Raw genomic sequence first — 26,835 nt, forward strand, 5'->3', positions numbered from 1 at the left:
AATAGAAAAGGCAGGCGCACAGGAACTATATGCTGGTTGACTTGGACATAAAAGACAAACTGGCACAGAGAGACAGGAAACACAGGGATAAATACACTGGGGGAAACAAGCGACACCTGGAGGAGGTGGCGACAATCACAAGGACAGGTGAAACAGATCAGGGCGTGACACTTTGTTAGTTCTACCTTCTGTTTGAGTGAGAATTTGGGGTTTTCTTGCTGGAGCACACAAGCTACAATAGCCAACTGGTTAGCTTCTTATGGCTGAGATCCCACTAACGGGATTGATATGACAACAGCCAGTGAAAGTGCAGGGCGCCAAATTCAAACAACAGAAATCTCATAATTAAAATTCCTCAAACATACAAGTATCTTATACCATTTTAAAGGTAATATTTTTGTTAATCTAACCACAGTGTGTGATTTCAAAAAGGCTTTACAGCGAAAGCACCACAAATGATTATGTTAGGTCACCGCCAAGTCACAGAAAAACACAGCCATTTTCCCAGCCAAAGACAGGAGTCACAAAAAGCAGAAATAGAGATAAAATTAATCACTAACCTTTGATGATCTTCATCAGATGACACTCATAGGACTTCTTGTTACACAATACATGTATGTTTTGTTCGGTATAGTTCATATTTATATAAAAAAAATCTCAGTATACATTGGCGCGTTATGTTCAGTAGTTCCAAAAACATCCGGTGATTTTGCAGAGAGCCACATCAATTTCCAGAAATACTCATAATAAACGTTGATCAYAGATACAAGTGTTATACATGGAATTGTAGATCCACTTCTCCTTAATGCAACCGCTGTGTCAGATTTCAAAAAAGCTTTACGGAAAAAGCAAACCATGCAATAATCTGAGTACGGCGCTCAGAGCCTAAACTAGCCAAAAAGATATCCGCCATATTGTGCAGTCAACAGAAGTCAGAAATAACATGATAAATATTCACTTACCTTTGATGATCTTCATCAGATTGCACTCTCAGGAATCCCAGTTCCACAATAAATGTTGGTTTTGTTCGATAATGTCCATGATTTATGTCCGAATAGCTACGTTTGTTAGCGCGTTTTGTAAACAAATCCAAAGTCACGAAGCGCGTTCACTAGGAGCAGACGAAATGTCAAAAAGTTCCATTACAGTCAGTAGAAACATGTCAAACGATGTATAGAATCAATCTTTAGGATGTTTTTAACATAAATCTTAAATAATGTTCCAACAGGAGAATTCCTTTGTCTGTAGAAAAAGCAATGGAACGCGAGCTACCTCTCACGTGAACGAGCGTCACGAGCTTGTGGCACTCTGCCAGACCACTGACTCAAAGAGCCCTTATGAGCCCCTCCTTTACAGTAGAAGCCTCAAACAAGTTTCTAAAGACTGTTGACATCTAGTGGAAGCCTTAGGAAGTGCAACATGGCCAATATCCCACTGTATCTTCAATAGGGAATGAGTTGAAAAACGACCAATCTCAGATTTCCCACTTCCTGGTTGGATTTTTTCTCAGGTTTTTGCCTGCCATATGAGTTCTGTTATACTCACAGACATCATTCAAACAGTTTTAGAAACGTCAGTGTTTTCTAACCAAATATACTAATAATATGCATATATTAGCAACTGGGACTGAGTAGCAGGCCGTTTACTCTGGGCACCTCTGGGCACCTTATTCATCCAAGCTACTCAATACTGCCCCCAGCCAGGGGTAATGTGTAATGTGATATTGTACCTCCTAGCTCAATTGTCCATTGTATATAATCTATATATACTTGTGTTCCCTCATGTACTCTCTGTATTGATTTGTTGTTAATAATAATAACAAATATTTAAAAAAAWATATATATATTTGGCAACACCGCTCCGGCCGCCATATTGGGATGCAACGCACGGATGGCCCAACCCGGAAACGAGAGAAAGGCATATGACGGCGGCAAGATTATCGAGATTTAATGTCGAAGGCCCATTGGAGTGTGTTCATCTTTACTGTAAACATACACGGAGGTTAGCGGAAAGCAGGTGCATATACATTTATTTTGGATTAAGACCTTACGAATATTAATTTAAAGCGAGGCCATTGGATAGAGTTTATGCCATAACTTTGGGACAACTTTATTCGTTCAACCAGTACAGACTCCCAAATGTTGTGTTCCCGTAGCTAATATGTATGGAATGCCGTTTGGGTCTTTACGTGTCAAAAAATATATTTGACGTGTCTAAATAACCTTTTAATTTGACACGTCAAATAACACAATTATATTAGAATGTTGTGTGTGATGAATTTGCACTTGTAAGCCAAGCGCCACCACTATCAGTAGCACCCAAAAGTCTGCTACAAGCACACACTGGCCACGAACGATGTGTTTACAATAACGCGATGGTAATAAGGCATTATTTGTTCGACCGCAATTTCTGGGGTAGCTAGTTTTAGCTTGGTACATAGCTAGCACCAATACAACCAGCCTGAAAACAATGACCAGTAGAAACTGCAGTCATTTTCATTATCATTAACAATGATTTAGGAATCCTTGTGAGTAAGTATTAACTTGGTAGCCACTTGTTGTTCGCCTATTGAAATTCAGTTCATTAAAATAATTAGCTAGCCAGCTACTTAACCCTGTTGCCCAAAGCTAACGTTATAAGCATTGCCTTCAAAATAAAAGTACCTATTTGAAAGTGACGCAGAAGGTTACAATTGGTGGAATTATGCCATATTTAGACTAGATAATGTTAAACAAGGTTGGAATGTGGAGCAATGAAATGGGTCACCAGTCTACTCGGTGACACCCTCAGAACACAACTGTGAAGAGTTTATGCAAATGTTAGTGTTGTAGCTCTTATCGCAGGACTGTGACTGAAATCACCTCCCCAGTCAGCCTATTGTGTGTATTGACATTCATATTGCACTGTACAGCTGTACCTAAGGATTGGGGTTCAATTAAATGGGTTATCAGTCTACTCAATACCCAATATATTTTTTCCCAACATCCTCCTCAGTTATCAGACTCCAAAACATCCACGCAGTATTGTTTTTCCTCTTGAATGGTGTTCAATACACATAATAAATGTGGCTCAATTCACCGTTGTTTCAGATGTTTCTCTGGGTGTCACTGAGTGGACTGATACCCTATGTCATTGATCCACAATCCATAGGTAAGACTGTACAGTGAAATAAGTATGCCCCCAATGCAATTCTAAAGTCCAATACATCCAGTTTGATTTCAACAGCTTTGTGTCAAATGAACAAATTATTGTATTTTGTTGATTTTATATAACAACATTTCAACCTCGTTTAGCATGATCTATTCAATTATGGCATAATTATATTTGTATTAATTTGTATCGCTGTCCATTACATACTTTTATTTTGAAGGCTAACCGCAAAGTCCACTATTGTGGCTAGCTTCACATAAATGGGTCCGACAACCATTAATCAAATGAGAACTGTTTTATAAATGAGGGTTATTTTAGATGATGATGTGACAGGTTAAAGGAAATACTAATAGCCTGTTATACATTAAAAGGTATTAGTAAATTCATAGTATGTGAGGATCTTAAAACATCTAAGGTTAAGAAGATCATGCATTCAGTATTAGTTGATAGATTGATAACATTTATATAATTCTGTTAAAATCCGTCAAGCATACAAAGGGTACGAATTGTGAGAGGAATGTGTAAACGTTATGTTGATTACTTTATGCTGTCGTGGATAAAAGTGTTAATCTGTGATCTACTAAATGCTCTTAATCTATGAGCCTGAGATCGATTGCTCTGGTCTCCACTCAAGTTCACGGAGAATTCGCGGTCTTTTTCTCATTGCACTAAACGTTCAATGAGTAAACATTCCGTATCACGCTCTCGTGATTCTTTCTACCCTTTTTCAGGGGTGTAACAATGACACATAGCTATATAGTTAGCTAGCTAACTATAATTACTGAAACTGATTATGTCTTTTTGCTGTGTTTTTGGGGAAGAACATTGTTTGCATCCATGAGTTAGCTAGCTTTCTTTTGACCAGCACTGTAAGTGCGCGAGACAACTTTACCACCATCATTGCATGCGTATCAATGAATCGTTTTTCATATGAAATACGAGTGATAGTGTAATCAATGTGTAATAACTACGTTAAAAAATGATGAACACGTTAAATTATTATATGACGTGGAGTCATATTCAGGTCCTGATTGGTCAACTATGGAACGCATAGTCAACAAGCTTATTTGACACGTCAAATCGTGTATCTTTTTTGACATGCAAAGACCCAAATGGTTCCATAAATATTCCCCAAATTCAGAGGCAGTTTACATTCAGCGAAAGATTTGTGCATTCAGACTCGCTGCCATGTGCGGAGTTGTATTGCCTTTGACAGGTTCAATAGCACCACTGTTGTTATAAGGTTACACCATCTTTTTCAAGGTGCATATGCAGAAGTCGCACCACTATTCCCTAGTTGCTAAAATTCTAAGAGTTAGCATAATTTCCGTTTATGTGACAAATTAATCAAAATATTGTATTTTCAGCTGTTTGAAGCTGGTGTACAAAACCAAACTGAAAAGACGCAAAAACGTAAAGGCCACTAGAACGCGTTTGGCATGTGTGTTTTTCTGTTGCTCATTTGAAAAACGAGATGTCAGCCTTGGAGGTGTTTCCTGGCCGATTCTCAAGTTTTTTAAAAAGTGCTTGTGTAACAGTCGTCTCACTATGCTATTGGATAGAGAAATCACCACAGCTGTTCACCACATGTTAGTGGGAAAATGGACAAATCAAAACCCAACCTGCATTTACCCTTTGTGACGCAGTGAAGTTCCCGAACTCCGTTTTAGACGAGACTGACTTTATTACCAAAATTATCCAATTTACACTTTATAGTCAATTTTGACACTAGAATAACTGACTCATATCAATGGCACAGGGCGTTTTCAAAGGGATTTGTTGCTTTTTAAAGCCAAGTATTGAAAATAGCTCAGAACAGTTTTACTGCTTCTTAGACCTGCCTTCAATGAGAATGACATACCTATAACTAACATGTCTATGTGAATTTGTTCGGTTGCCTAAAAAGTTACATATTGCAGCTTTAAATAATATTGATGTGTTTACACAATAAAACTCTATACTGTAGCAGACTGCAAATCATACAGGAATTCAAGCCATTCAGACTTCTGCATGATCATTCATTCAGTCTTGTTCTTCTCTAGTCCTGATTGTGGAGACACATTCGATTTACATAGGGAAAAAAACTAAACATCCCTTGTCTGTCAAGGAATGTTGAATACAATTATATTTGAACTGAAGATTGTCAGTGGAGTTGATCCTTCAGTGGGTCAAAATTTTAGACAAAATATCCACAGGAAAGTATTAATAAACCGACTTCAAAACACAAGTCTCTGTCTGTAGCAATCAATATTTGTTTGCCCATGACCTAAGGCACATGCACAACTCCACGGACAAGAAGCGCATGCTCCCGATGCATGCATACCGAAGTCTTGCAGGTGTTTACACGGTTTTGCCCATGTGCCAGGTGATACACTACCAGTGGTTAAGTAATACTTATCCTGGGGATATTTTATCTGAAATTTCATCCCACTGAAGGACCAAGCGCTCAGACAACCGGTAGAGAAAGTTGAAATGTCATTTTATTAAACATTCTGTCCTTTAGGAAACTTTCCAAGTTTTTGCAGTGGCTTGTTTAACTGTATACCAACAATTGGTATCTCAGTCTGATTTATTAGGCAAGTTCTCCTCTAGTTTATAGTCACTGACTTCACTCCTCCCTCTCTTTCTCAACCCTCCTGGCCGCTCAAAGGTTCCCAGTTGCATGTGACGGTCACCTGTTAGCCAGGCCAAGAGGAGTAGCAGCCTGTCCACACCGACACAGCCCAGTCCTATTCTATTCAACTACAGGTAGGCTGTACCTCTATTCTAAGATGTCATGTACACACTTCATATGATTGTCGGTGGGTCCTGTGTGATTATGCTGTCCCACTTCATTGTAATTCTAAATCCCAGGCCACTGAATAATATGGGTATGGTCGATGTTGTCTTTATTGCAATTGTGCAACAATAACGGCAGATGATCAGATCTCACAATACCGGGACAGGTGTGAACATATTGAGACACTGCTGAGAGAGATTGTGAGATGCAGGTTTGCTTTTATTGCCATGAATCTTGTCCTGGAGGCAGAACTGAGCGATTTCCCCATAGATAGGCCAGCTGTAAAGTAAAAATGAATGAAAACAAAAATGTGCTTTTTGGTCTTAATTTAAGGTTAGGCTTAGCAGTGTTGTTAAAGTTCCGTTTAAAATCAGATTGTATGACTGTGGCTGTGCCAGCTAGTGACCACTCTGCAGTGCTAACCTGCTTGTGAGACAGGCAAAAAGATCATAGAGGTTAATGGACTCATACTGGAGCCTAGAACACAGCCTGATCAGAACACACCGAGACAGCAGAGTCAGACCATGCATGTAATATGGAACATGTGTGTTGTTCCATTATCACGTGCATGGTCTGACTCTGGTATCTCGTTGGGTGAGAGGTTGTTCAACTTGAATGAATAAATAAATCAGACAGTACCTCAGTTACCTTTTTAGTTAAAAAAAACATACCTAGGCTACTTATTGAAAGCTTGGATCAGACTGCAAATTGAATATTAATGGGTGTTTCAGTTTAGAAACATTGACCAATTCTAAGATTGAATCCAATATTTCTGTTCCTGTGTTAATGTATCATAGTGGTTAGGTTATACGTTTTGATCTGTCCCTGTGTTAATGTGTCATAGTGGGTTAGGTTATATGTTTTGATCTGTCCCTGTGTTAATGTGTCATAGTGGTTAGGTTAATACGTTTGATCTGTCCCTGTGTTAATGTATCATAGTGGTTAGGTTATATGTTTTGATCTGTCCTGTGTTAATGTGTCATAGTGGTTAGGTTATATGTTTTGATCTGTCCCTGTGTTAATGTGTCATAGTGGTTAGGTTTACGTTTTGATCTGTCCCTGTGTTAATGTATCATAGTGGTTAGGTTATACGTTTGATCTGTCCCTGTGTTAATGTGTCATAGTGGTTAGGTTATATGTTTTGATCTGTCCCTGTGTTAATGTGTCATAGTGGTTAGGTTATATGTTTTGATCTGTCCCTGTGTTAATGTGTCATAGTGGTTAGGTTATACGTTTTGATCTGTCCCTGTGTTATGTATATAGTGGTTAGGTTATACGTTTTGATCTGTCCCTGTGTTAATGTGTCATAGTGGTTAGGTTTATGTTTTGATCTGTCCCTGTGTTAATGTGTCATAGTGGTTAGGTTATATTGTTTTGATCTGTCCCTGTGTTAATGTGTCATAGTGGTTAGGTTATACGTTTTGATCTGTCCCTGTGTTAATGTATCATAGTGGTTAGGTTATACGTTTTGATCTGTCCCTGTGTTAATGTGTCATAGTGGTTAGGTTATATGTTTTGATCTGTCCCTGTGTTAATGTATCATAGTGGTTTGGTATACGTTTGATCTGTCCCTGTGTTAATGTGTCATAGTGGTTAGGTTATACGTTTTGATCTGTCCCTGTGTTAATGTGTCATAGTGGTTAGGTTATTTGATCTTTCCTTGTGTTCTGTGTCTCAGGCTCCAGTATGAGTAGTAAGAAGCTGCTGGTGGATGTGGACTGTGGGGTGGATGATGCTCAGGCTATCATGATGGCACTGGCCACCCCTTATGTAGAGGTCCTGGGCATCACCTGTGTCCATGGCAACACCAATGTGGAGAACGTGTGCAAGAACACGCTGCGGGTGCTTCAAGCCTGCAACAGACTGGAGGTATAGTGCTGTTAATTTTTGGTAGACAATGTAAGTCCCTTTCAATTAGAATATATCGTTTATTTAGCTAAAATTGTCTTTGTTGAAGTAAACAAGCACCCAATGGGATACAGGGAATGTGCTTATATCATCACGATATATAGAACGTGCATTTAACGGTAAAGCTTATACATTGTGTACAAAACATTAGGAACACCTGTTCTTTCCATGAGACTGACCATGTTAATCCAGGTGAAAGCTATGATCCCTTATTGATGTCACTTGCTAAATTCACTTCAATCAGTGTAGATGAAGGAGAGGAAACGAGTTAAAAAATTACTTTTAAGACTTGATACAATTGAGACATGAATTGTCTATGTGTGTTGTTCAGAGGGTGAATGGGCAAAACAAAACATTTAAGTGCCTTTGAACGGGGTATGGTAGTAGGTGCCAGGCACACCGGTTTGTGTCAAGAACTACAATGCTGCTGGGTTTTTCACACTCAACAGTTTTCTGTGTGTATCAAGAAAGATCCACCACCCTAAGGACATCCAGCCAACTTGACACAACTGTGGGAAGCATTGGAGTCAACATGGGCCAGCATCCCTGTGGAACGCTTTTGACACCTTGTAGAGTCCATGCCCCAATGAAATCAGGCTGTTCTGAGGGCAAACTCAAATGTAGGAAGGTGTTCCTAATGTTTTGTACATTCGGTGTATAGACTAATGTATGCACCCTTACACAGAGGGGAAGAGATCACATGATGGGGAAGGATGCGATGATAGTCTGTTGACCTCGCTCTTCCTCTTTGACAATACACTGTTGTTCTCTGTCTCAGACACATGACTGTGGAGCTCTACCCAATTCTAGAGCTCTGGAAACTGAGATCTGATTTGACATAATGTTCTGTTTACAGCAGGAGCACATAGACAGAGCATCATTGTGGAGAGGCTGGAGTTTACATCAAACGTTGCCATGACAAAAACAAAGTAGTTGGTTTAAGAAACAGATTGGCACCCAGACTAGTTTTTGACTCCGTGTTTTGGGATGCCCACTTACATAAGCTGGGCTCTTGAATTCATAGCAAGTGAAAGTGTAGAGGGAATACTATAAATGTTGCGATTTGAAACTATTGCATTCAGGGTTCCGACCTATGTTCTGTGTTCTAGATCCCAGTATTCCGTGGTGCTGCCAAGCCTATCCTGGGGAATGTGATCAGTGCGGGAAACTTCCATGGCCAGGACGGGTTGGGGGATGCTCCAGACCCAAACGCTCCGGGGCTGGACATGCTGCAGATGGAAGGAGCGGTATCTGCACTGATCCGGATAGTCAACGAAAACCCTGGAGAGGTGAGAGAGCAGTAGACGCAGGCTACTCAATATGTGTGTGTGTCCCTGTTGTAAATGCAGGTGTTTCTCCCAGGTATCTCTGGTGGCCACGGCTCCCCTCACCAACCTAGCTCTGGCTGTAAGAATGGAGCCATCCTTCCCCAGCAAACTTAAAGGCCTTTACATCATGGGAGGCAACACAGAGTGTAAGGGCTATGATTTATTTGCTTCAGAAGATCAACTTATCTAGTCTACTAATGGTAAATAGATAAATGGGTCAATTGCCATAGGTTTTAATAATGTGGTACCTGTCTTCAGCCAGAGGAAACACCACAGTGTGTGCAGAGTTTAACTTCGCTGCCGACCCGGAAGCAGCTTACATCGTACTGAATGACTTCCTGTGTCCCACTTACATAGCCAGCTGGGAGTTCACCTGCTACAGCAAGCTGCCCTGGGTAACATTCATTTTATGTAATCAATAAATTATGAAACACTACCTTCCACATTATGATTGATGTTGTTTTCCTATTCTGGTTCCACCTGACAGTCGTGGTGTGATGACTGGCTGGCCCAGGAGTCAGAGAAGGCTCGCTTCATGGCCCAGATCTTCCGCCACAGTATGGAGGAGTCGTACAGTGAGCGCTCCCAGGCGGAGATGATTGACGGCATGGGCTTTGTGTCATGTGACTCCTACGCCATGGCGGCAGCTATCGACAACACCTTTGTCACAGAGAGCGACCACATGGCGGTGAGCGTGGAGCTGACGGGCACACACACGCGTGGCATGATGATCCTGGACACACTGGGCATGCTGAAGAAGACTCACAAGGCCTTCGTCATGAAGAAGGTGAACATGGTGAGGTTTGAGCAGATGATGATGGACGCTCTGAAGTAATCTCTAGGTCTGCTACAGCTAACCACTAGACTGTAGAAGTAAACTAACCACTACACGTGAGCAGATGATGATGGACGCTCTGAAGTAATCTCTAGGTCTGCCACAGCTAACCACTAGACTGTAGAAGTAAAAAAACAACTACGGGAACGCTCTATGGGACCGTAACCAGGGAAAAGTGACAACTCCAACCTCAACCAGTCAGCCCAAGATCGTGGACGTTAAGGCAGCCCCCAACACCTCTCTGATTGAGGGGTTGGGTTAGATGTGGAAGACACATTTCGGTTAAATGCATTCAGTTGTGCAACCCTTTTCCCTTTTACTGTATTGTCAGCTCACGTTGATGTTAAGAATCATGCCTTGTCATTTAGATAAACATTTTTAAATAAATCGATTGAATTACAACTCATACCAGCAGTCGTGTGCATTAAACACTCCATTATGTCACAAGCACATTCGCAACACTTCATCCGTTTTATTGATACATTTATTACACCCAGTTGTTCAAAACAGATGCACAATTTAGAAATCTATCTTCAGAGCAGTCAAGGGGAAGGACAGTCCTGGGTATAATCATTACGCCAATTCTATTGCAAAACGTTTCACAACAGAAACCGTTTAGGAGAGTTTCTAATAGACAAATTCAGGTAGGTCCCTCCCCGTTTCGTTCTGTTTCCATTTGGTTCTTAAACGGTAAACATTTTCCATAATGAATACACCCCTGCTTTATAGAGTTTCTAGAAGTTTGCTCATTGCAGAACATGGAAGCAGAAATACAGCCCAGCATAGAGTTCTCCCACACACATGCAAATGTCTTTAGTTGTAATTGTGGTAGGCCTATTCACAGCAAAACTTTAGTTTCTACCCATCATGGCAGGAGGAAAAAAGTCTACCACACATTCTTTGATCACTATATCCAGTGGTGGAGAAGTACTCAGTTGTCATACTTGAGTAAAAGTAAAGATACCTCAATAGAAAATGACTCAAGTAAAAGTGAAAGTCACCCAGTAAAATACTACTTGAGTAAAAGTCTAGTATTTGGTTTTAAATATACTTAAGTACAAAAGTAAATGGAAGTTAAAAAATGTTGTTTTGAACACTCGGAAGTCGGAGATTTCCGAGTTTCCAGTTGTCTTAAACGTGGCATAACTATGGCGTCAAAACCGATCCAAAAGACGAACAAGCACTAAATGACGCGGGCGAGCAAGATGAAACGTCATTGCATGAGCAAACACTGAGTCGAGAGAGAAGAAAATGGTCAAGCCAGCAGAGGACGGGTCCCGCGAGTGCACAGACTGTCAAGAGTGAAAATTAAACTTGAGAGTTTACAAGTGCGACTTTAAGTAAGCAGAACATTATTGTCACAGATCAACAACAAAAAAAATTATTGAACTATAAGAAAATAAACGTGAATTAAACGTATACATTTTGGGGGGGAACGCTTTAAACTGTGCACCACCAGAAATAGTCACTTGTCATTGTCAAGTTTTCGCTCTCAATTGATCAAATTGCTCTCTCTCAAGGCTTGTCACCTTTGGCAGGGTTGCCAGGTCTAGCTTAAAATGTATAACCCAATGACAAAACTCACTCAAAATGTTTTTTTCGCAGCAAGAGCAGAGTTGCCACATTAATCCAATATTTTTTCCCCCAGAACTTTATCGAGCGAATTAAGGAATATCAACGTACTTTTTAACAGCATAGGCTAAGAGGCAACATTCTGTTTTCCATCAAAATTATAATTCTTGTGAGTTTAAGAATATGTCACAAGAGAAAAGATAAATCGCCCTTATTAAACACTCCAGATAATTTTACTTGTTTTGACTGCTATGATTAAACAACAAGGCCAGAGGAGGTGACCAATATACCACGGCTAAGGGCTGTTTTAGGACATAGCCCTTAGCAGTGGTATATTGGCCATATAAGACAAACCCCCGAGGTGCCTTATGGCTATTATAAACTGGTTACCAATGTAATTAAAACAGTTTAAAAAAATGTCATTCCCGTGGTGCATGGTCTGATGTACCATGGCTTTCAACCAATCATCATTCAGGGCTCAAACCACCCCGTTTATAATTGCAAACAAATCCTGTCTGCACATGTTCATAACTACACTCCCCGACAGGAGAGTTTGAGTGATGAAAGTTGGACTAGGATCTCAAAATCTCTGTTCAAGAAACACTTGGACGAATTTCAAAAAACGAATGTTAGGCTATTTTCTGGCAATTGTGCCATTATGATGTGCCAGATGTTAAGACTACAACCCGTTATAAAAATCCCATTTGCGAGATTGACTTGTTATTTCAATAGGCATAGGCTATTGACTCAAATCTGGGTTTATAATAGCAATTCAACTTTGCCATGGTTTGCTGAGCTAGATGCGAGTAGCATATAGCCCCTGATATGCCACTATCTAATTTCAGAGAAAAGTCCACATTGAAACTGACATTAAATGTGGAGAATGACACATCTGCGATAGAACTGTGGCCATGATCACAATTGATACATTTCAATTTAATTAACTAAACATGGCCATTCATTATTGCATAACACAAGGCTACAACAAAAAATGTAGTTATATGCTATTTATTAAATCCGTTTGCCAGCTCCAGGTAGGCTACACAAGTGGCAGAAATTGATTTGCAATGACTCCAGTGATAACGTCATTTCAAACATATTTATTGTATCAAATGGTAAGCTACGTAGCCTACAATGGTATATAAATGAATAGCCTACTTGATGGCCAAAAGATGCAAATGTTACCCTATCATTCTCCACGTGTAATGTCATTTTCATTGTGGAATTTTTCCCATAACAAGCACGGGAGGGAATTCCATAACTTCCACTCGCACAGCTCTCCAGACCCTATAACTGAGCATGAGTAAATCCTTCGTTTGATACGGTTATCAATAAGAAAAGTCGACATTAGAATGCAGCTTACTTTAAACCACCTCTGAGCGAATTTATCTAAATAGCTACAGGGCACCTAAAGTCGTTTCCCAATGCTTTGTGGCGATTATATCAGTTCTAGCGGGTTAATATGTTTTATGGAAAAGGGGTGTCTCCATAATAACCAATCTAAATAGCCTACCTTCAACTGGTAAAAAGTTGTCACGACGTGCGCGCTGCTCTGTTTCCATGACAGCTGCAGCTGTCTCTCAACCAGGGCTCTCTCAACTCACACACACCCCTCAAGCCCTCCCCACCATTCATTCACTCACTCACTCAGTTACAGCCTGCTCACTGCCTGATAGTTAGCAGCAGCAGGTATCTGAAATATGTGTTTTTAAAGAGAATGCCATTGCGGCCGCGGTGCAATTTAAAAGTAGCCCAAAAACTTGCCACCCGCAACCAATACATTTTTCAAAGTATCCCAATTCACAAGAAAACTACGAACATGACAAGCCTGACCTTTGGTATGGATTTCAGTCTGATGGAAGGCGGGTTTACAGACGGGTGCGTGTCTAGAAACCTTAGATTGGCCACTTTCACTGGTGTGACGGAAGAACTAGCTACATTTCTGCCATTGTGTTGTGTTGTGATTGGCTATTACGAGCCTTCTGTTTATGATGCACTGCAAAGCCGTCTGTTTAGCTAGATAGCCGGTTGAGCAATAAGTGCCGAACGACTTGAGAAACCCAGCAGCTTGATAACCAAATTAATTAGGAAATAAACTATAATGGGTACACTATACCTTGCTGCAGCACTCGCTCAACGCACACACCCCTCAAGCCCTCCCCACCATTCATTCACTCACTCAGTTACTGCCTGATAGTCAGCAGCAGCAGGTAACAGTGAAATATATAGATTTGTTTTTAAAGAGAAATGGAATGGCGGCCGCGTTGCAATTTAAAAGAAGCACAAAAACCCTCCAGCAATACATTTTCACCCGCGACATCGTTTTCAAAGTAAGCCCTGTCCCAATTCCCAGGAAAACCACGAACGTCGCAAACCTGACCTTTGGTTTGGATTTCAGTCTGATGGTCGGGCGGGTTTACAGTCTAGACACCTTAGATTGGCCACTTTTACTGGTGTGATGGACGAAGTAACAAATTCCTACCATTGGCCAGTCCAGCGTTGTGATAGGCTATTACGAGCCTTCTGTTTGCGATACACTGCAAAACCGTCTGTTTAACTAGATACTGTAGTTCGGCACTTAGTGCTCAACCCGACTACTTGGAATACCCAGCAGCTTGATAACCAAATGAATTGGGAAATAAATTATAATAGGTACACTATACCTTGCTCTATCAACGCACACACCCCTCAAGCCCTACCCACCATTCACTCACTCAGGCAGTCACGTTGAGTGGAATGTACTTGCTAAACTTAGCTAATTACTTATTAGCCAGCCAAACGAAAAGCGGTCAGCTTTTTTCCACATACAATATGTACACTTTAAACTGCAGATAGCCTACTGGTTAAGAGGATTGGGCTGTTCCATACAATATGTACACTTTAAACTGCAGATAGCCTACTGGTTAAGAGGATTGGGCTGTTCCATACAATATGTACACTTTAAACTGCAGATAGCCTACTGGTTAAGAGGATTGGGCTGTTCTTCCAGGTCGCTGATTCAAATCCCGAGCAGACTGAAAAATCTGTCGATGTGCCCTTGAGCGAGGCACTTTGCCCCATTTGCTCCTGTATGTTGCTCTGGATGCGAGTGTCTGGTAAATGACTAAAATGTAAACAAATACGCTAAATGATGCATATAATAGGAGTGCAAAGAGCAATGTGTAGTTTTGGGATGATAGTGCAGGGTGCATAGTCTGTGGATGAATAGTGCTAAGTCCATGGATGAGAGGACCAGGTGGACGGTTGGTGAGGGCCATGGCACGGGAAGAAACTGTTCTGTGGCAGGAGGTTTTGCCAGAGGGGAATGCTTGGAAGAGGGGGTGGAAGGGGTCGGCAATCAACTTTCCAGCACACTTCCTTGCCTTCGATTCGTGCAGGACAGCCAATGACCCTCTCAGCAGACCAGACAATCCGTTGCAGTGATGGAGGTGGTGAGGATGGACTCGTGGTCATTTAGAACTGAATCAGTACACACAGCATTCAAAGGAGGGCTGAGAACAAAACACCATGCATTCACCAAAAATTGTACTGTGGAAAACAGATTTTTTTTAATAGTAATTGACTGATAAAGAACTACTATTATCTATAGTTGACATTGTTTTATTGTATAGTCAGTAATAGAGTCAAATTGCATAGGGAGTCTCATCAGAGCAGATGTTAATCAGCAAGCCAGAGCCATCTGAGGAAAGAGCACAAAGTAGAACAAAGATTTACAGTAAGTGCGAACAGAATAAATGTATCATTTGACATAAGATTCCACCTAAAACAATGACATAAGCCCTGTCCCAATGAATCTTTGCTCAACTCTTCACTTCCTTCTCAAAACCCATTGGAGGTCTTAGGCAAGGAACTTTGGGTCATCTCCTCTTATGGTGGTTTTAGGAGGCGGCGCGATGGTCAGTCCTTGCATCCATAACGGTGTCTATGAATTTGAGAGTGGTTACATTTCTCCAGCCCCATCCCTCAGCTTTTTACTAAACAGGGGCAAGAAGAATGCTTTGCTATTGTTTCAACTGCTGATTGCCGCTTTAAGAAACAAATAAATGAGCATACAAGTATGTTTAAGCATACATGACTGTTGAGTGTGGTGCCATACCTTTAACTCCCAGGTGCAGCAGAGCTGGCACACAAAAAAAATGACGTTGCGGCCGATGTCTTGACCACCCTCTGGCTGTCCTCAAGAAAACGGTAGCCCTAGAAGGTGTCCCAGGTACTGTTTGTGGCCATGTCACCTCTCAGAACCAGTGAAGATCTCCAGGTTTTCAGTCGGGCATCAGCTTAATCTATAGAGGTCAGAACAACACAGGAGATGGAATTAGATTTAGTATGGAGTCAAAGTCCCAAATTAAAATCCTCATACAATCCATAGACATTTGTAAAAAGGTAAACAAAAGTATGACAATGGAGTTTGAGGAAGGTGGAGCGATACATATGTGCAAAGTTGTTTAATTAAGGCATAAGATGAGTTGGTAGTCACCACCGTATTTGTGAGAGTGCAGTAATTTCTGAATCTTGATATGTAGTAAATATTTCTTCAGGTAAAAAAAAAATCATCTTCTCTAATTAATTTAATACGTGCGGGTTCTACTCACTCACTCGTAAACTCTCAAATGTAATTTGCGATCACCACACCGGTCTACGCCCCCTGACCCGTCCTCTGCTCGCTCGACCACATTTCTTTTCTCTCGACTGAAGCGTTTGCTCACGCAATGAGGTTTCATCTTGCTCGCGCGCGCCATCTAGTGCTCATTCGACTTTTGGATCGGATTTGACACCATATACATGACTCGGAATTAATCAGGCTGGTGCAGAAAGCTGTGCACTTTGCAATGGAAGTGTGGCTTAGCCAACCAACACAATTAATGGTAGGCCTACGCTTTAAAATAAAGGATGGTATACAAGTTAAACTGTCAACGTTAGCTAGCAGCCTGGTCCTCAGGCTTTCCTAACGTTACAACGCAGTCGTGTTGGAGACATGCGTTGATTCCAAAGCATACATTCCCTACCACCCTGTCCTCGTAGCATTTAGGCATTGTGTTGTACTTACATTTAAGACAGCTATCGGATCAATTACGCAAGAAATGTATAAGAAAATATTTTTTGACACGGTCGTAGTTATGCAAGCCACCATCTTTAATTCGCAAAGTATCCTGGGAATGCGGAAGTGAACGAGATGCATGCTGGGAGTGTTTGTAGTTCCTGCAACAACAACAAAAAAAGTTAACGATTGTAACGTACTTGTTCATGTCTACTGCTAGGGGCCACTCAAGGCTCACAGAACATCAAAAGGAGCACGATGGCAAGGATAACTCAAATATAGCAACTTTGTCTACAACATGTTGATGCCATCTCATTGATTTGAAACTGGCTGGCTGGCTGGTTCCACATGGATGTGTGGCTGATGGTGATGAGTCATTATCCTGTCAAACAGCAACTACATTACTTGAAATCATGAAACCAAGGCAGAAAACAGATGGGCATGAATTGTTTCAACAAGTTTGATTTATTTAAAACGATGAGAATGTACATCCATGTCAAAAGCAGAGGCAGACATACTAATGTACATGAAGGCACATGGACTGATGGGGAGTAGGTGGAGACAGGCAGGGGTGGGAGAGCCTGGCTGTCTCAATAGTCTATCCATCCACTTTTAGGGTCTAGGCAGGCATCCTCCATATTGCTTTTATATACAGTCTTCGATAAGCGTGGATGAAGGGCAAAATACAAAGATGAAAGGAACCCAATTTAAACTGAGGCACACCCACAGCCCCAGCCATCCTCCACATGAATGGCAGGAGTTTATACAGGAAGTCGCAAATACATTTATCTGCAAAGCTCTGGCGAAGTAATGTATATATCTGGCACGATTCGCAGTTCTAGAGTATCAGATCTAAATAATACATTTCTATTCGAAGGTTCTAGAATGTTGCACTCTTTACATAAGCCCCAGGTGTGAGCGAGGATCTGGTTTGACCAGGGGGCTCAGGGGAAGGGCCAGCTCCATGCAAAGGTGGTTGGTTGACCAATCAAATCACACACACACCATCAATAACAAACATGTACAAACAAGCAAACCTGGTACAAAGTGTCCAGCTTTCGAAAGTTTTGCCCAAATCCCAATAGAGTACCACAGTATGAGTCATAATATCCATAAAACCTAGCGGTCAAACATGGAAATTGTTCCAATCATTTTTCCCCATAGGGAATTTTAGAAACACTAAGGGCTGTGTTTCGTGTAGGCTTATCCTGACGTGACATTTTGATAGCAGTGTAAATATCTCTAGGACAAGGTGACGTATCAATATATTTGCTTGTATTTTTACCCCCAAAATTGAAATGCTAATTAGCTGCTAATGTGGCCAACATAAAGAACTACAAATGCCATGATCTGGAAGAGACTGCCAAATCGAGTCAAAGGTAAGGATCTCTGGATTAACTAATGTTAGCTAAATGTAGCAATGAATACAATTGATTAATTTCTTTGATTGGACAACTCTGAACAGTCTTGTGCAAGTTTTACATTTACACAACACCTGTTAGCAAAAGGTATCAGCTAGAGATGACATGCAGGGGCTTGCAGGGATTTGTAGTTTTGCGTGATGTCTGTTTTGACGCTAATTATTATTTTCAAATTTCAAAGTAAATAGAGCCTAAATATATTGAAAAAAATCACCTTGGACGAGAGAAATTTACATGGCTATCAAAACGTCACACCAGGGTAAGCCTACACAAAACACAACCCTTTAAGTGTTTCTAGAATCCCCTATGGGGAAATTAAGATGGGAAAACAATTGGAACTATTTCCCTGTTTGACCGCTCGGTTTTATGGGTATTATGACTCCTCCACTGTGGGCCTCTATCGACCCCTAGTCTGTATCCTAGCTAGGACAAAAAACAAACAAAAAAAGATTGGGTAGGAATTAGCAATAGCACCACCTTGCTCTCTTATAGTGTAGATGGGATTTGTTCCTTATAGCTGTCCAACCCTTCTAGATCAACATTAAGTGCTGAGGGGTTGGGGCTAGGGGGCTATTTAGAATTGGACGTGTGTGTGCATGCACATATTTAACATTTAAAATAGCACCCCCAAATAAACCGATCACTATCTTCACAAACGTGGATGGATTTCTGGTAGAAAAAAAATCCTTCATAAAATCTCTTACTGTATAAACATCTCATGGAAAACAGTTTTGACCTATCCTGAAACAAGGCTAAGAGCATGTAGGACGTTTAGACAATGCAAGTTGCTTTTCTGTATATCTACAGAGTGAATAAGGCGCCACTCCAAGTGGAGCCTGGCTGTCTGCATGCAGCCCTCTGCAACAAGACAGCAAATAGAAAAAGTACAGCAGTCGACATCCTGCCCAACAACTACCAGCAGTCTCAGATTGGACAGATTCAGGCATCACATGGGGTAGAACTCATGAGAAGTGTGAAATGACATCCATTGGAGATGGTAAATGAAAGCACACCAAAAAAAGTATAGAACATTAAACAAATTCAGTGCAACTTTCTAAATAGCATTTCATTGTCAATTTACAGAGATTCCTTCCCAATTTACAGAAAATAAAATGTAATAATGTCCCCAAAAACATATCCCCCATTGCTGACGGTAAACATGGGGCACAGTACAATTGGTGGTGATTTATGGTGGAACCGCTACCCCTGTGTAGCCATCTGTCAATCAAGTATCATGTATTCTGTAAGGACCTATAGCATTTCAAACCTCCAAGGGCGAGTCTATGTAGGGTAGAGGAAAAGGAGGGAGTGAAAGGTTTGCAACAGAGCCATTCAGGAAGTTCTGCTTCAGAATCTCGGATGAGCAGGATTTTAAGGCACTTGGGTCTGATCTAGCACAGCCTCGGCCAGTATCTCTGGCTTAAACTTGCTACATCCATTTTTGGAATTATATATATATATATATATATATATATATATACACACACACACACACATACACCCATTGATTCGTGAATAATATAACTTATAAATGCCTCATGAACTTGGTTCAACAGTCGTACCCCATCAGAACCCAACATAAGCTTGTTTTACTCAAATGTTAGTAAACAATGTATATGTAAACAAACACTGTATAGCCTCAACTTGGTTAAATCTGTCATTTTGACATATTGGATGGTCAGTCCTCTGTGAATTTGAGCGTGGTTACATTTCTCCAGGCCAATCTCAGGCTTTTTTTGTTCTTTTTTTTTTTTAAACCAAAACAGAGACAGGTTGAACTTAATGTTTCAATTAAGGGTTCTAGCTTCAAGGACTGTTCTGACATCTCTTATTTTAACTTTGACTGTCTAGGAAACGTCATCCAAAAACAGACTCTGGACCAGCAGTTGGAGCCAACCTCTATCTGAACCATCCAGCAGACAAGAGAACATGGAACACCAAGCCGCACTGTGAAAACAATTATTCATTTAACAAAAAGAGCGGGTGCAGGCACATATCAACTACCGTAGTATAAACTCTTCACAGAATAAAAAATACAAGTTCTGACTTTTAACCTCTTGTACAAATTAAGGATTTATTTCAAATAAATTAATTCACCTTCATAGATCATTGTCATAGTAGTAATAATATCATCAATATAGCAATATCCCTTCAGGTAAGCGAAGTCAAGGCCAAAGTCTGATTGGTTTACCACTAAAAGGACACAGGTGGTCTTTCAGCCTGGCTTCCTGTCAAACGAAGTAGAACGATAAATATGGTTTCCATCAAGATTATTCATTTAATAATGAATAGGATTAAACTGTCCCAGACACAGCTCTTAGGTAATGTAGGTTTCAGGTTTTTGCTCTAGAATGATTAGGGTTGGGACCGGGACAGGTAAGCTGGGACAGGTAGGCTGACCCTAGATCTGCGCCGCTTTGTTTGCCATCGTCATTGTAATTCCCTTAAAAGAAGAGCTGAGGAGAAAGGGACAAAGGCAGTTATCCACCACCATAAGATGACTGACACCTTACTTGGTCTATTACTTGCTGTTTAGCAAGAACACACATCCCTGTGGAACACAACAAAAAGCAACAGATCCGTGAGGCTAATAGACATTCTTCAGTCACCAGCAGGGGGCTCTGTGGCTCCAGTGACAGTGCAATACCCCAGCTGACCAGACCAGAGATGGGGATGGTAGTGAGCACATGGAGCACCTACTTTGCACCAGTGTTTGGGTGACATCAGCCCATCAGGTCAGTCTCTCCGAGTCACAAGCCCTCTGTGTAACACACAGTTACCTCAACTGTCAGAGCTGGGAACGGAATTCTGCAGGACACGCCCAATTCCTTCTGATATTTTAAATGTCTCTTTTTTGTACAGTAGTATTCACATTTACGCAAAAAGATAGAGAAGGAGAGCAAGAGTGTGAGAGAGAGAGAGAGCAAGTGAGAGAGAGAGCAAGAGAGCGAGCGAGAGATTGAATGAGAGTGTCCTCAGACAGAAGCCCTGAGAGGAGTGGCTCTGGTGAGCTCTGAGGATGTCACTGCTGGTTGCCAGAGGGCCCCTGGTCAGCAAGTTTTAGGCGCGTCTGCGAGCACCCCGGGGCCGGGGGCCTGGATTGTGGCCCCCCGCCTTATGTCAGCCTGGTAGCTTTTTTATGTGGATCTACAAAGAGACACAGAGGAACACAGACATGTCACACACACCCGTCTTTATACAGGATAACATTACCCTGGGTACATAGAACAATAGATACATTTGATAAAAGATTAAAAAACAGATGACGCTGTGTGATTGGCTGACCTCGCTGAGGATGGCCCAGACAGCAGAGTCTTTGATGACAGAGAGACGCAGCGCCACCACCGGGTTGAAGGAGGTGTCTACAGCACCCTCCGCCACACCCTTCTCAAACTGACCTAGGGAGGGAAGGAGGGGAGAGAAAGAGAAAGGGGGAATAAGAGCTGGGATTGAGTTTGTACATTGTTTATCAGTCTGTGGCAGGAAAAATGCAAGTGGGTAATGGGATCAGGGTGCGTTCTGAGTAGAGAAAGCTAACAGGACAGGAGGGTTGGTGCTTGTCCACTCACCGATTCTGTAGTAGCGGTCTTCAGTTCGCTTGTACTTCTCTTTGGTCTTTGGTCCAGTTTCCTTCAGACAGACATTTTGGGATTATTTGTGTAAGGTTCTGCATACACTAGGTAGAGAGCCTTGTTAACGCTAACATACAGAAAACTACACACTGTGCTCATCTCCCGCCTCCTGCACTGATATTGATTGGAGCAGGCAATGCTCATGATCTTGTCAATAACCAAATCGATACACATTGAGTGATCGGTCAATAAACCAAATCAGACACAAGTGCCCTGCCTCTGTTTACACATCCTTGCACACTGTCATCTGAATGTTGTCTGTGCATTGTCTGAATGTTGTCGACTTACCAAGAAGGGCAGTATCTCTACGGTGGTGTTCTCTATCCTGTCCCCAGGGTGTTCCTGGTTCCCACTGCGGAACAGGAACCTGCCAATCACACAACACCTATTAATGCATATTCACGTCCCATGGCACACTCATGAATACGCATACTCACACCGTCCTTACACGCAACACTGTCCTGTCACACAATGTGCTGTGCTTTTAGAACGACACATCTGACAAGTCTAAACTAAGCCTGAGGCAGCAATGGCACACGAGCACACACACACACCCACCCCTCCACTTAAGCTGTTAATGAATCTTGTCACACATAACATGGCTAACAGGTGCAAATCAAGCCCAGACACCAACACTGGAGAGAGGTCACAGACTGCTGTGAACAGAAACACTACACATGAAACAGTGATGAGTTGGTCTCTCCTTCTGTCTCTCTGAAGCTCCCTGACTTCTAACACCCCTATAGCCTCTTTCTTCTCATTCATCCCTTCCACATCCCCTCACCTAGCCCCTTCTTCCACATCCCCTCACCTAGCCCCTTCTTCCACATCCCCTCACCTTGCCCCTTCCTCCACATCCCCTCACCTAGCCCCTTCCTCCACATCCCCTCACCTAAGCCCCTTCCTCCACATCCCCTCACCTAGCCCCTTCCTTCCACCATTCCCCTCACCTAGCCCCTTCCTCCACATCCCCTCACCTAGCCCCTTCCTCCACATTCCCCTCCTCACCTAGCCCCTTCCTCCACATCCCCTCACCTAGCCCCTTCCTTCCACATCCCCTCACCTAGCCCCTTCCTCCACATCCCCTCACCTAGCCCCTTCCTCCACATCCCCTCACCTAGCCCCTTCCTCCACATCCCCCTCACCTAGCCCCTTCCTCCACATCCCCCCTCACCTAGCCCCTTCCTCCACATCCCCTCACCTAGCCCCTTCCTCCACATCCCCTCACCTAGCCCCTTCCTCCACATCCCTTTCTTAGCCCTTCCTTTCTCCCTCCAAACCATTCCGCTCTTTCTTTCCGTGAATCTCTCTCCCTCTCCTAGAAGGCAGTCCTGGGAATTCTTATTTTAGAACACTCATTAGCACACTGAGCCCCAGAGAGACAGGCACGCTAAAGCTTGTGGAAGAGTGTGTGTGGCACGACCTCCCTTTTCCCTCTCAGAATTGACACACAAAGCGTGCGTGCACACAAACTCCCTCCTCACCTCTCTATGCTGACGGGCCTGTCGAACTTGAAGAGGACATAGTCTCCAGCAGTAGGGTTGATGGCCCAGAAGAAGTCTTCTCCTAAGTAGGTCTTGTCCAGCGTGTGGCCCTGGTACACCTACACAGCACAACATTAGCTAAATGCACTCAAAACCTTTCAGTACAATTCTCAAATAATTATACAAATCAAACTTTTAAAATGCATTCCAAACACTCAATACCGAGCATAATACCTTATTGAAATAAAAAGCCAATAATGAAAACAGGCGTTAAAACAATATACATTTTTCAACTCATAAGGCCAAGGTAGAAATTTGTGTTTTAAAGGTGATGTACCTTGAGAGACGTGGACACCTCAGCAGGCGGATTCACGTGGATTTTATGGAGCAAGGGTTTCAGGAAGTCCTTATCCTAAACAGGAAGAGGAAGTGAGACACCAGCAGGGACGACAGGAAGTGGTCATACCAGGGGGGGGAAGTCAGCATGGCCTAGTATAATGGCCGTGAGTTGGTCGGTTGAGGACATATTGGGGTAGTGATTGGGGGTATTTAGGAAATATGGTACAGGACATTTTATCAAAGGCTGATGCAGGGCGAGTGATCTAGAGGGAGTGTGATAGAGGTTTATGACCCACAGTGAGTTTCTGGATCTTTCCGGCCAGAGAGGAGTGCAGCCCCACATGTTGAAAGAGAGAGGGCCTGAACCGCACACGCAGACTCGACTTTTGCCGCTCACAGTGCTTCTGTAGGGAGAAAGGGTAGATGGAGAGAGTCAAGAGAGTTGATGAAGATACCACACACACAAACAACCAAACAGGGCGTGTACGTACTGCGTCTTTCTCCGGGTTACACACTTTGACCCAGAGGATGTGGTCCAGTAGCCAATCAATGGGCTTCTCCTTATAGAACATGAAGATAAACTCTACGATCAGATTGAGATCTGGAGCCTGGAACATCTTACCTGAGAGAAGGAGAGAGGTAGATGGGGAGAGAGAGTGGAAAGAGGAGTGTGTGAAACAAGGAGAGGGGGGTATGGAGAATGGAGATCGAGGGAAAGGAAGGTGAAAAAGAGGGGAAGGAGGGACAGAGAGCAGGACAACCAGTGGGCTGGCTATTCAAACCTTGCTCTGTTTTTTTTGCACTCCAAAAAGTCTCCTGATGTTTGTTGACTTTCTTTAATTTTAGCTGACAGTCAGTGTTCGTTAAGGGTCAAAGATTCCTCGTTAAGCCCCAGTGACCGTTCGTTAAGGACCATTAATTGCTGACTAATAGCTTGTTAGAGGGTTGCTAAATGCCCAGAGTTTGTGTGTGTGTGCGTGCGTGTTACCGATGAAGCCGAGCTGGGAGAACTCGAGGATCATCCAGTCCTCGGAGGAGAGCTGCAAGGCAAAGTTCTTCATGGTGGCAAAGTAGTTGGGCTTGGCCACAATGTCATCCTCCAACTGGAGGGAGAAGGGGGGACTGGTGAGCAGGGGTTTGGCCATCACATCTAGTCATCTACTAATCACACAAACAGCTGACAAACATGGACTACCACACAAGTCTCTCACTAAGCTACTTTCTATAGGCACTGTATGATGTCTACGGCCTACAATAGACTGAACTACACTGTCAATGACAGCATTCAGTACCTCTGCCCACTCCTCCCGAGTGGAGAACACAGGATGGAAGATGAAAACAACCAAAACAGAAGGACAGAAAGAACGACAGAAGGGGTTAAGAGAGGATGAGATCCAATGTGTTAATTCATTATACACAGTGTACAAAACATTAGGAACACCTTTCCATGACAGACTGACCAGGTGAATACTACGATCCCATATTGATGTCACTTGTTAAATCCACTTCAATCAGTGTAGATGAAGGGGAGGAGACCGGTTAAAGAACGATTTTTAAGCCTTGAGACAATTGAGACATGGATTGTCTGTGTGCCATTCCAATGGTGAATGGGCAAGACAAAATATTTAAGTGCCTTTCAAATGGGGTATGGTAGTAGGTGCCAGGCGCACCAGTTCGAGTATATCAAGAACTGCAACGCTGCTGGCTTTTTCACACTCAACAGTTTCCTGTGTGTATCAAGAATGGTCCACCTCCCAAAGGACATCCAGCCAACTTGACACAACTGTGGGAAGCATTGGAGTCAACCTGGGCCAGCATCCCTGTGGAACACTTTCGACACCTTGTAGAGTCCATGCCCCAACGAATTGAGGGTGTTCTGAGGGCAAAATATTAGGAAGATGTTGTTCATGTTTTGTACACTCAGTGTATGTATGTTTGTCATCAATGGGAGAGAGGAAGGGAGCAGGAGGTGGTATGATAGAAGATGTACAACAACCTGTACAGTATGTCTGATCTTTATATTCACTAAGAAGAGAAAAGGGCTACCCAACTCTCAGACACAGTATGTACGCCTTGTACTAACACAGACTAGCAAATGGCCTCGCGTAATGTAAAGAACACGTCCAAATTGGGCGCACCTTGTTCCAAACTGCCGGCTCACCAGTGTTTCCGTGGTAACAAACCCTATGATGCTGAAGTGTGTTGGTACAAGGTGTACTACAGCTCTGCCCCAGACTAATAACGCTCCTGCCGGGCACATTCCAACAGGTTGCCATGGGAACGCAGGTTTAGTAGGGGCAGAATGTGTGTCTGTTCCAAGGACGTACACACCTGGACATAGTAGACTCCTTTGCTCACAGCATACATCATGAGGAAGGAATAGTCCAGATTCTGCTTGGTCCGCCATCTACAACACAAACACACAATAATGAATAATTTCCTCATACCCAGTTACTAAATGACTGGTGGCTGGAGGGAGCAGGTGTGCACATCACTGCCTGATGAACGGTGTTGGGACCAGCATAAGCGCATACAAACACACACACACGTGGGCGAGCGCCCACCCACACACGCACACCCACCCATGCTAATGAGTTGCATTGTTCTTCATTCCATCTCAGCAGCAGGGATTCCAGTGAGCTTCTCATAAATATTCAATGAGCCCGCAAAAATATAATCAAGCGCTAACAAAGGGCAGCACACAACAAGCACACATCAGACCAATTTCAAACATTGTTTACCCTCCAAAACATCAGCTCTCCATCAACCCCCACACACGCGAGAGCGAGCCGCGCGGCAGAGAGAGCAACAATAGAGAGAGATGGAGACAGAGGTTTCCACAGCACAGTCAATGTAGGAGAGTGGGGGAAGGGGGAGGCAGGGAGAAGGGAAGGAGATAGGGAGGGGTGCAGTCGACCTTGAGCTCACTGAGGGATGCCTGTGGAATACTGAGTACCTGGCCCACCCCTTACAGTTCATCCCCCTCCCCTCTTCGCCGTATTGTCAATGGTATTGCCCACCGGACGTGGCACATCAACGACAAATAACCAAAACAAAATCAATTTTGGGGTGTGAGCAGTGGAGATCGGCTGGAGAGGTACAGGCGTGACGGCGTGTGGCTGTTATTTGACCGTTTGTCACCAATTGAAGATGAACTTCCTTGGATTCTTTACAGAATCAAATGATTGTTTCACTTTGTGTGTTTTCTTACCTGACCCGCTCTCTGGAGTCTCCAAAAGTCTCCTTGAGTTCTTTGAGATCTGGGTAGTAGCTGGCAGGAGGAGAGATCAGCTCCAACAGACCTGAACTGAACTCTGTAGAAAACCTGGGATAGACACATGTTGTCATC

The 26,835-nt window shown here is 42.7% G+C and overlaps 2 protein-coding genes across 4 annotated transcripts in view; one reads left to right on the forward strand and one right to left on the reverse strand.

Moving 5' to 3' along the window:
- The first annotated feature begins 1,873 nt into the window (after window positions 1-1,873).
- si:dkey-4e7.3 (nuc_hydro_CeIAG domain-containing protein) lies at window positions 1,874-10,406 on the forward strand. 2 transcript variants are annotated; one of them, XM_070437739.1, is made up of 8 exons: window positions 1,905-2,016; window positions 3,090-3,150; window positions 5,801-5,898; window positions 7,608-7,798; window positions 8,947-9,126; window positions 9,200-9,311; window positions 9,424-9,560; window positions 9,653-10,406. In XM_070437739.1, exons 4-8 carry the CDS (start codon window positions 7,616-7,618, stop codon window positions 9,998-10,000), a joined length of 960 nt encoding a protein of 319 aa, XP_070293840.1. In that variant the 5' UTR covers window positions 1,905-2,016; window positions 3,090-3,150; window positions 5,801-5,898; window positions 7,608-7,615; the 3' UTR covers window positions 10,001-10,406. The 2 variants fall into 2 exon arrangements, with proteins under 2 accessions (XP_023837132.1, XP_070293840.1); XM_023981364.2 differs by lacking the exon at window positions 3,090-3,150 and having other exon boundaries at window positions 1,874-2,016.
- A 6,650-nt stretch (window positions 10,407-17,056) lies between these two features.
- LOC111959658 (alpha-1,3-mannosyl-glycoprotein 4-beta-N-acetylglucosaminyltransferase A) overlaps window positions 17,057-26,835 on the reverse strand; it is a 55,030-nt gene continuing 45,251 nt past the window's right edge. For both annotated transcript variants that reach the window (XM_023981389.2, XM_023981388.2), the window contains exons 7-17: window positions 26,698-26,811; window positions 25,818-25,893; window positions 24,475-24,589; window positions 23,978-24,108; window positions 23,783-23,890; window positions 23,485-23,559; window positions 23,148-23,266; window positions 21,952-22,030; window positions 21,601-21,661; window positions 21,317-21,429; window positions 17,057-21,178 (exon numbers count right to left, since the gene is read on the reverse strand). In XM_023981389.2, the coding sequence (XP_023837157.1) occupies window positions 21,152-21,178; window positions 21,317-21,429; window positions 21,601-21,661; window positions 21,952-22,030; window positions 23,148-23,266; window positions 23,485-23,559; window positions 23,783-23,890; window positions 23,978-24,108; window positions 24,475-24,589; window positions 25,818-25,893; window positions 26,698-26,811 (1,018 nt within the window). In that variant the 3' untranslated portion in view covers window positions 17,057-21,151. The remainder of the gene's footprint in view (window positions 21,179-21,316; window positions 21,430-21,600; window positions 21,662-21,951; window positions 22,031-23,147; window positions 23,267-23,484; window positions 23,560-23,782; window positions 23,891-23,977; window positions 24,109-24,474; window positions 24,590-25,817; window positions 25,894-26,697; window positions 26,812-26,835) is intronic.

This window comes from Salvelinus sp. IW2-2015, linkage group LG36 (assembly GCF_002910315.2).
Source record: "Salvelinus sp. IW2-2015 linkage group LG36, ASM291031v2, whole genome shotgun sequence".
NCBI classification, from domain to species: Eukaryota; Metazoa; Chordata; class Actinopteri; order Salmoniformes; family Salmonidae; genus Salvelinus; species Salvelinus sp. IW2-2015.

Coding starts and splice junctions, on each gene's coding strand:
- si:dkey-4e7.3 (XM_023981364.2), top strand. CDS start 1,922: ATGACGGCGGCAAGATTATCGAGATTTAATGTCGAAGGCCCATTGGAG. Junction 2,017..5,800: donor CGGAGGTTAGCGGAAAGCAG/GTGCATATACAT, acceptor GGCCGCTCAAAG/GTTCCCAGTTGCATGTGACG. Junction 9,312..9,423: donor CATGGGAGGCAACACAGAGT/GTAAGGGCTATG, acceptor ACCTGTCTTCAG/CCAGAGGAAACACCACAGTG.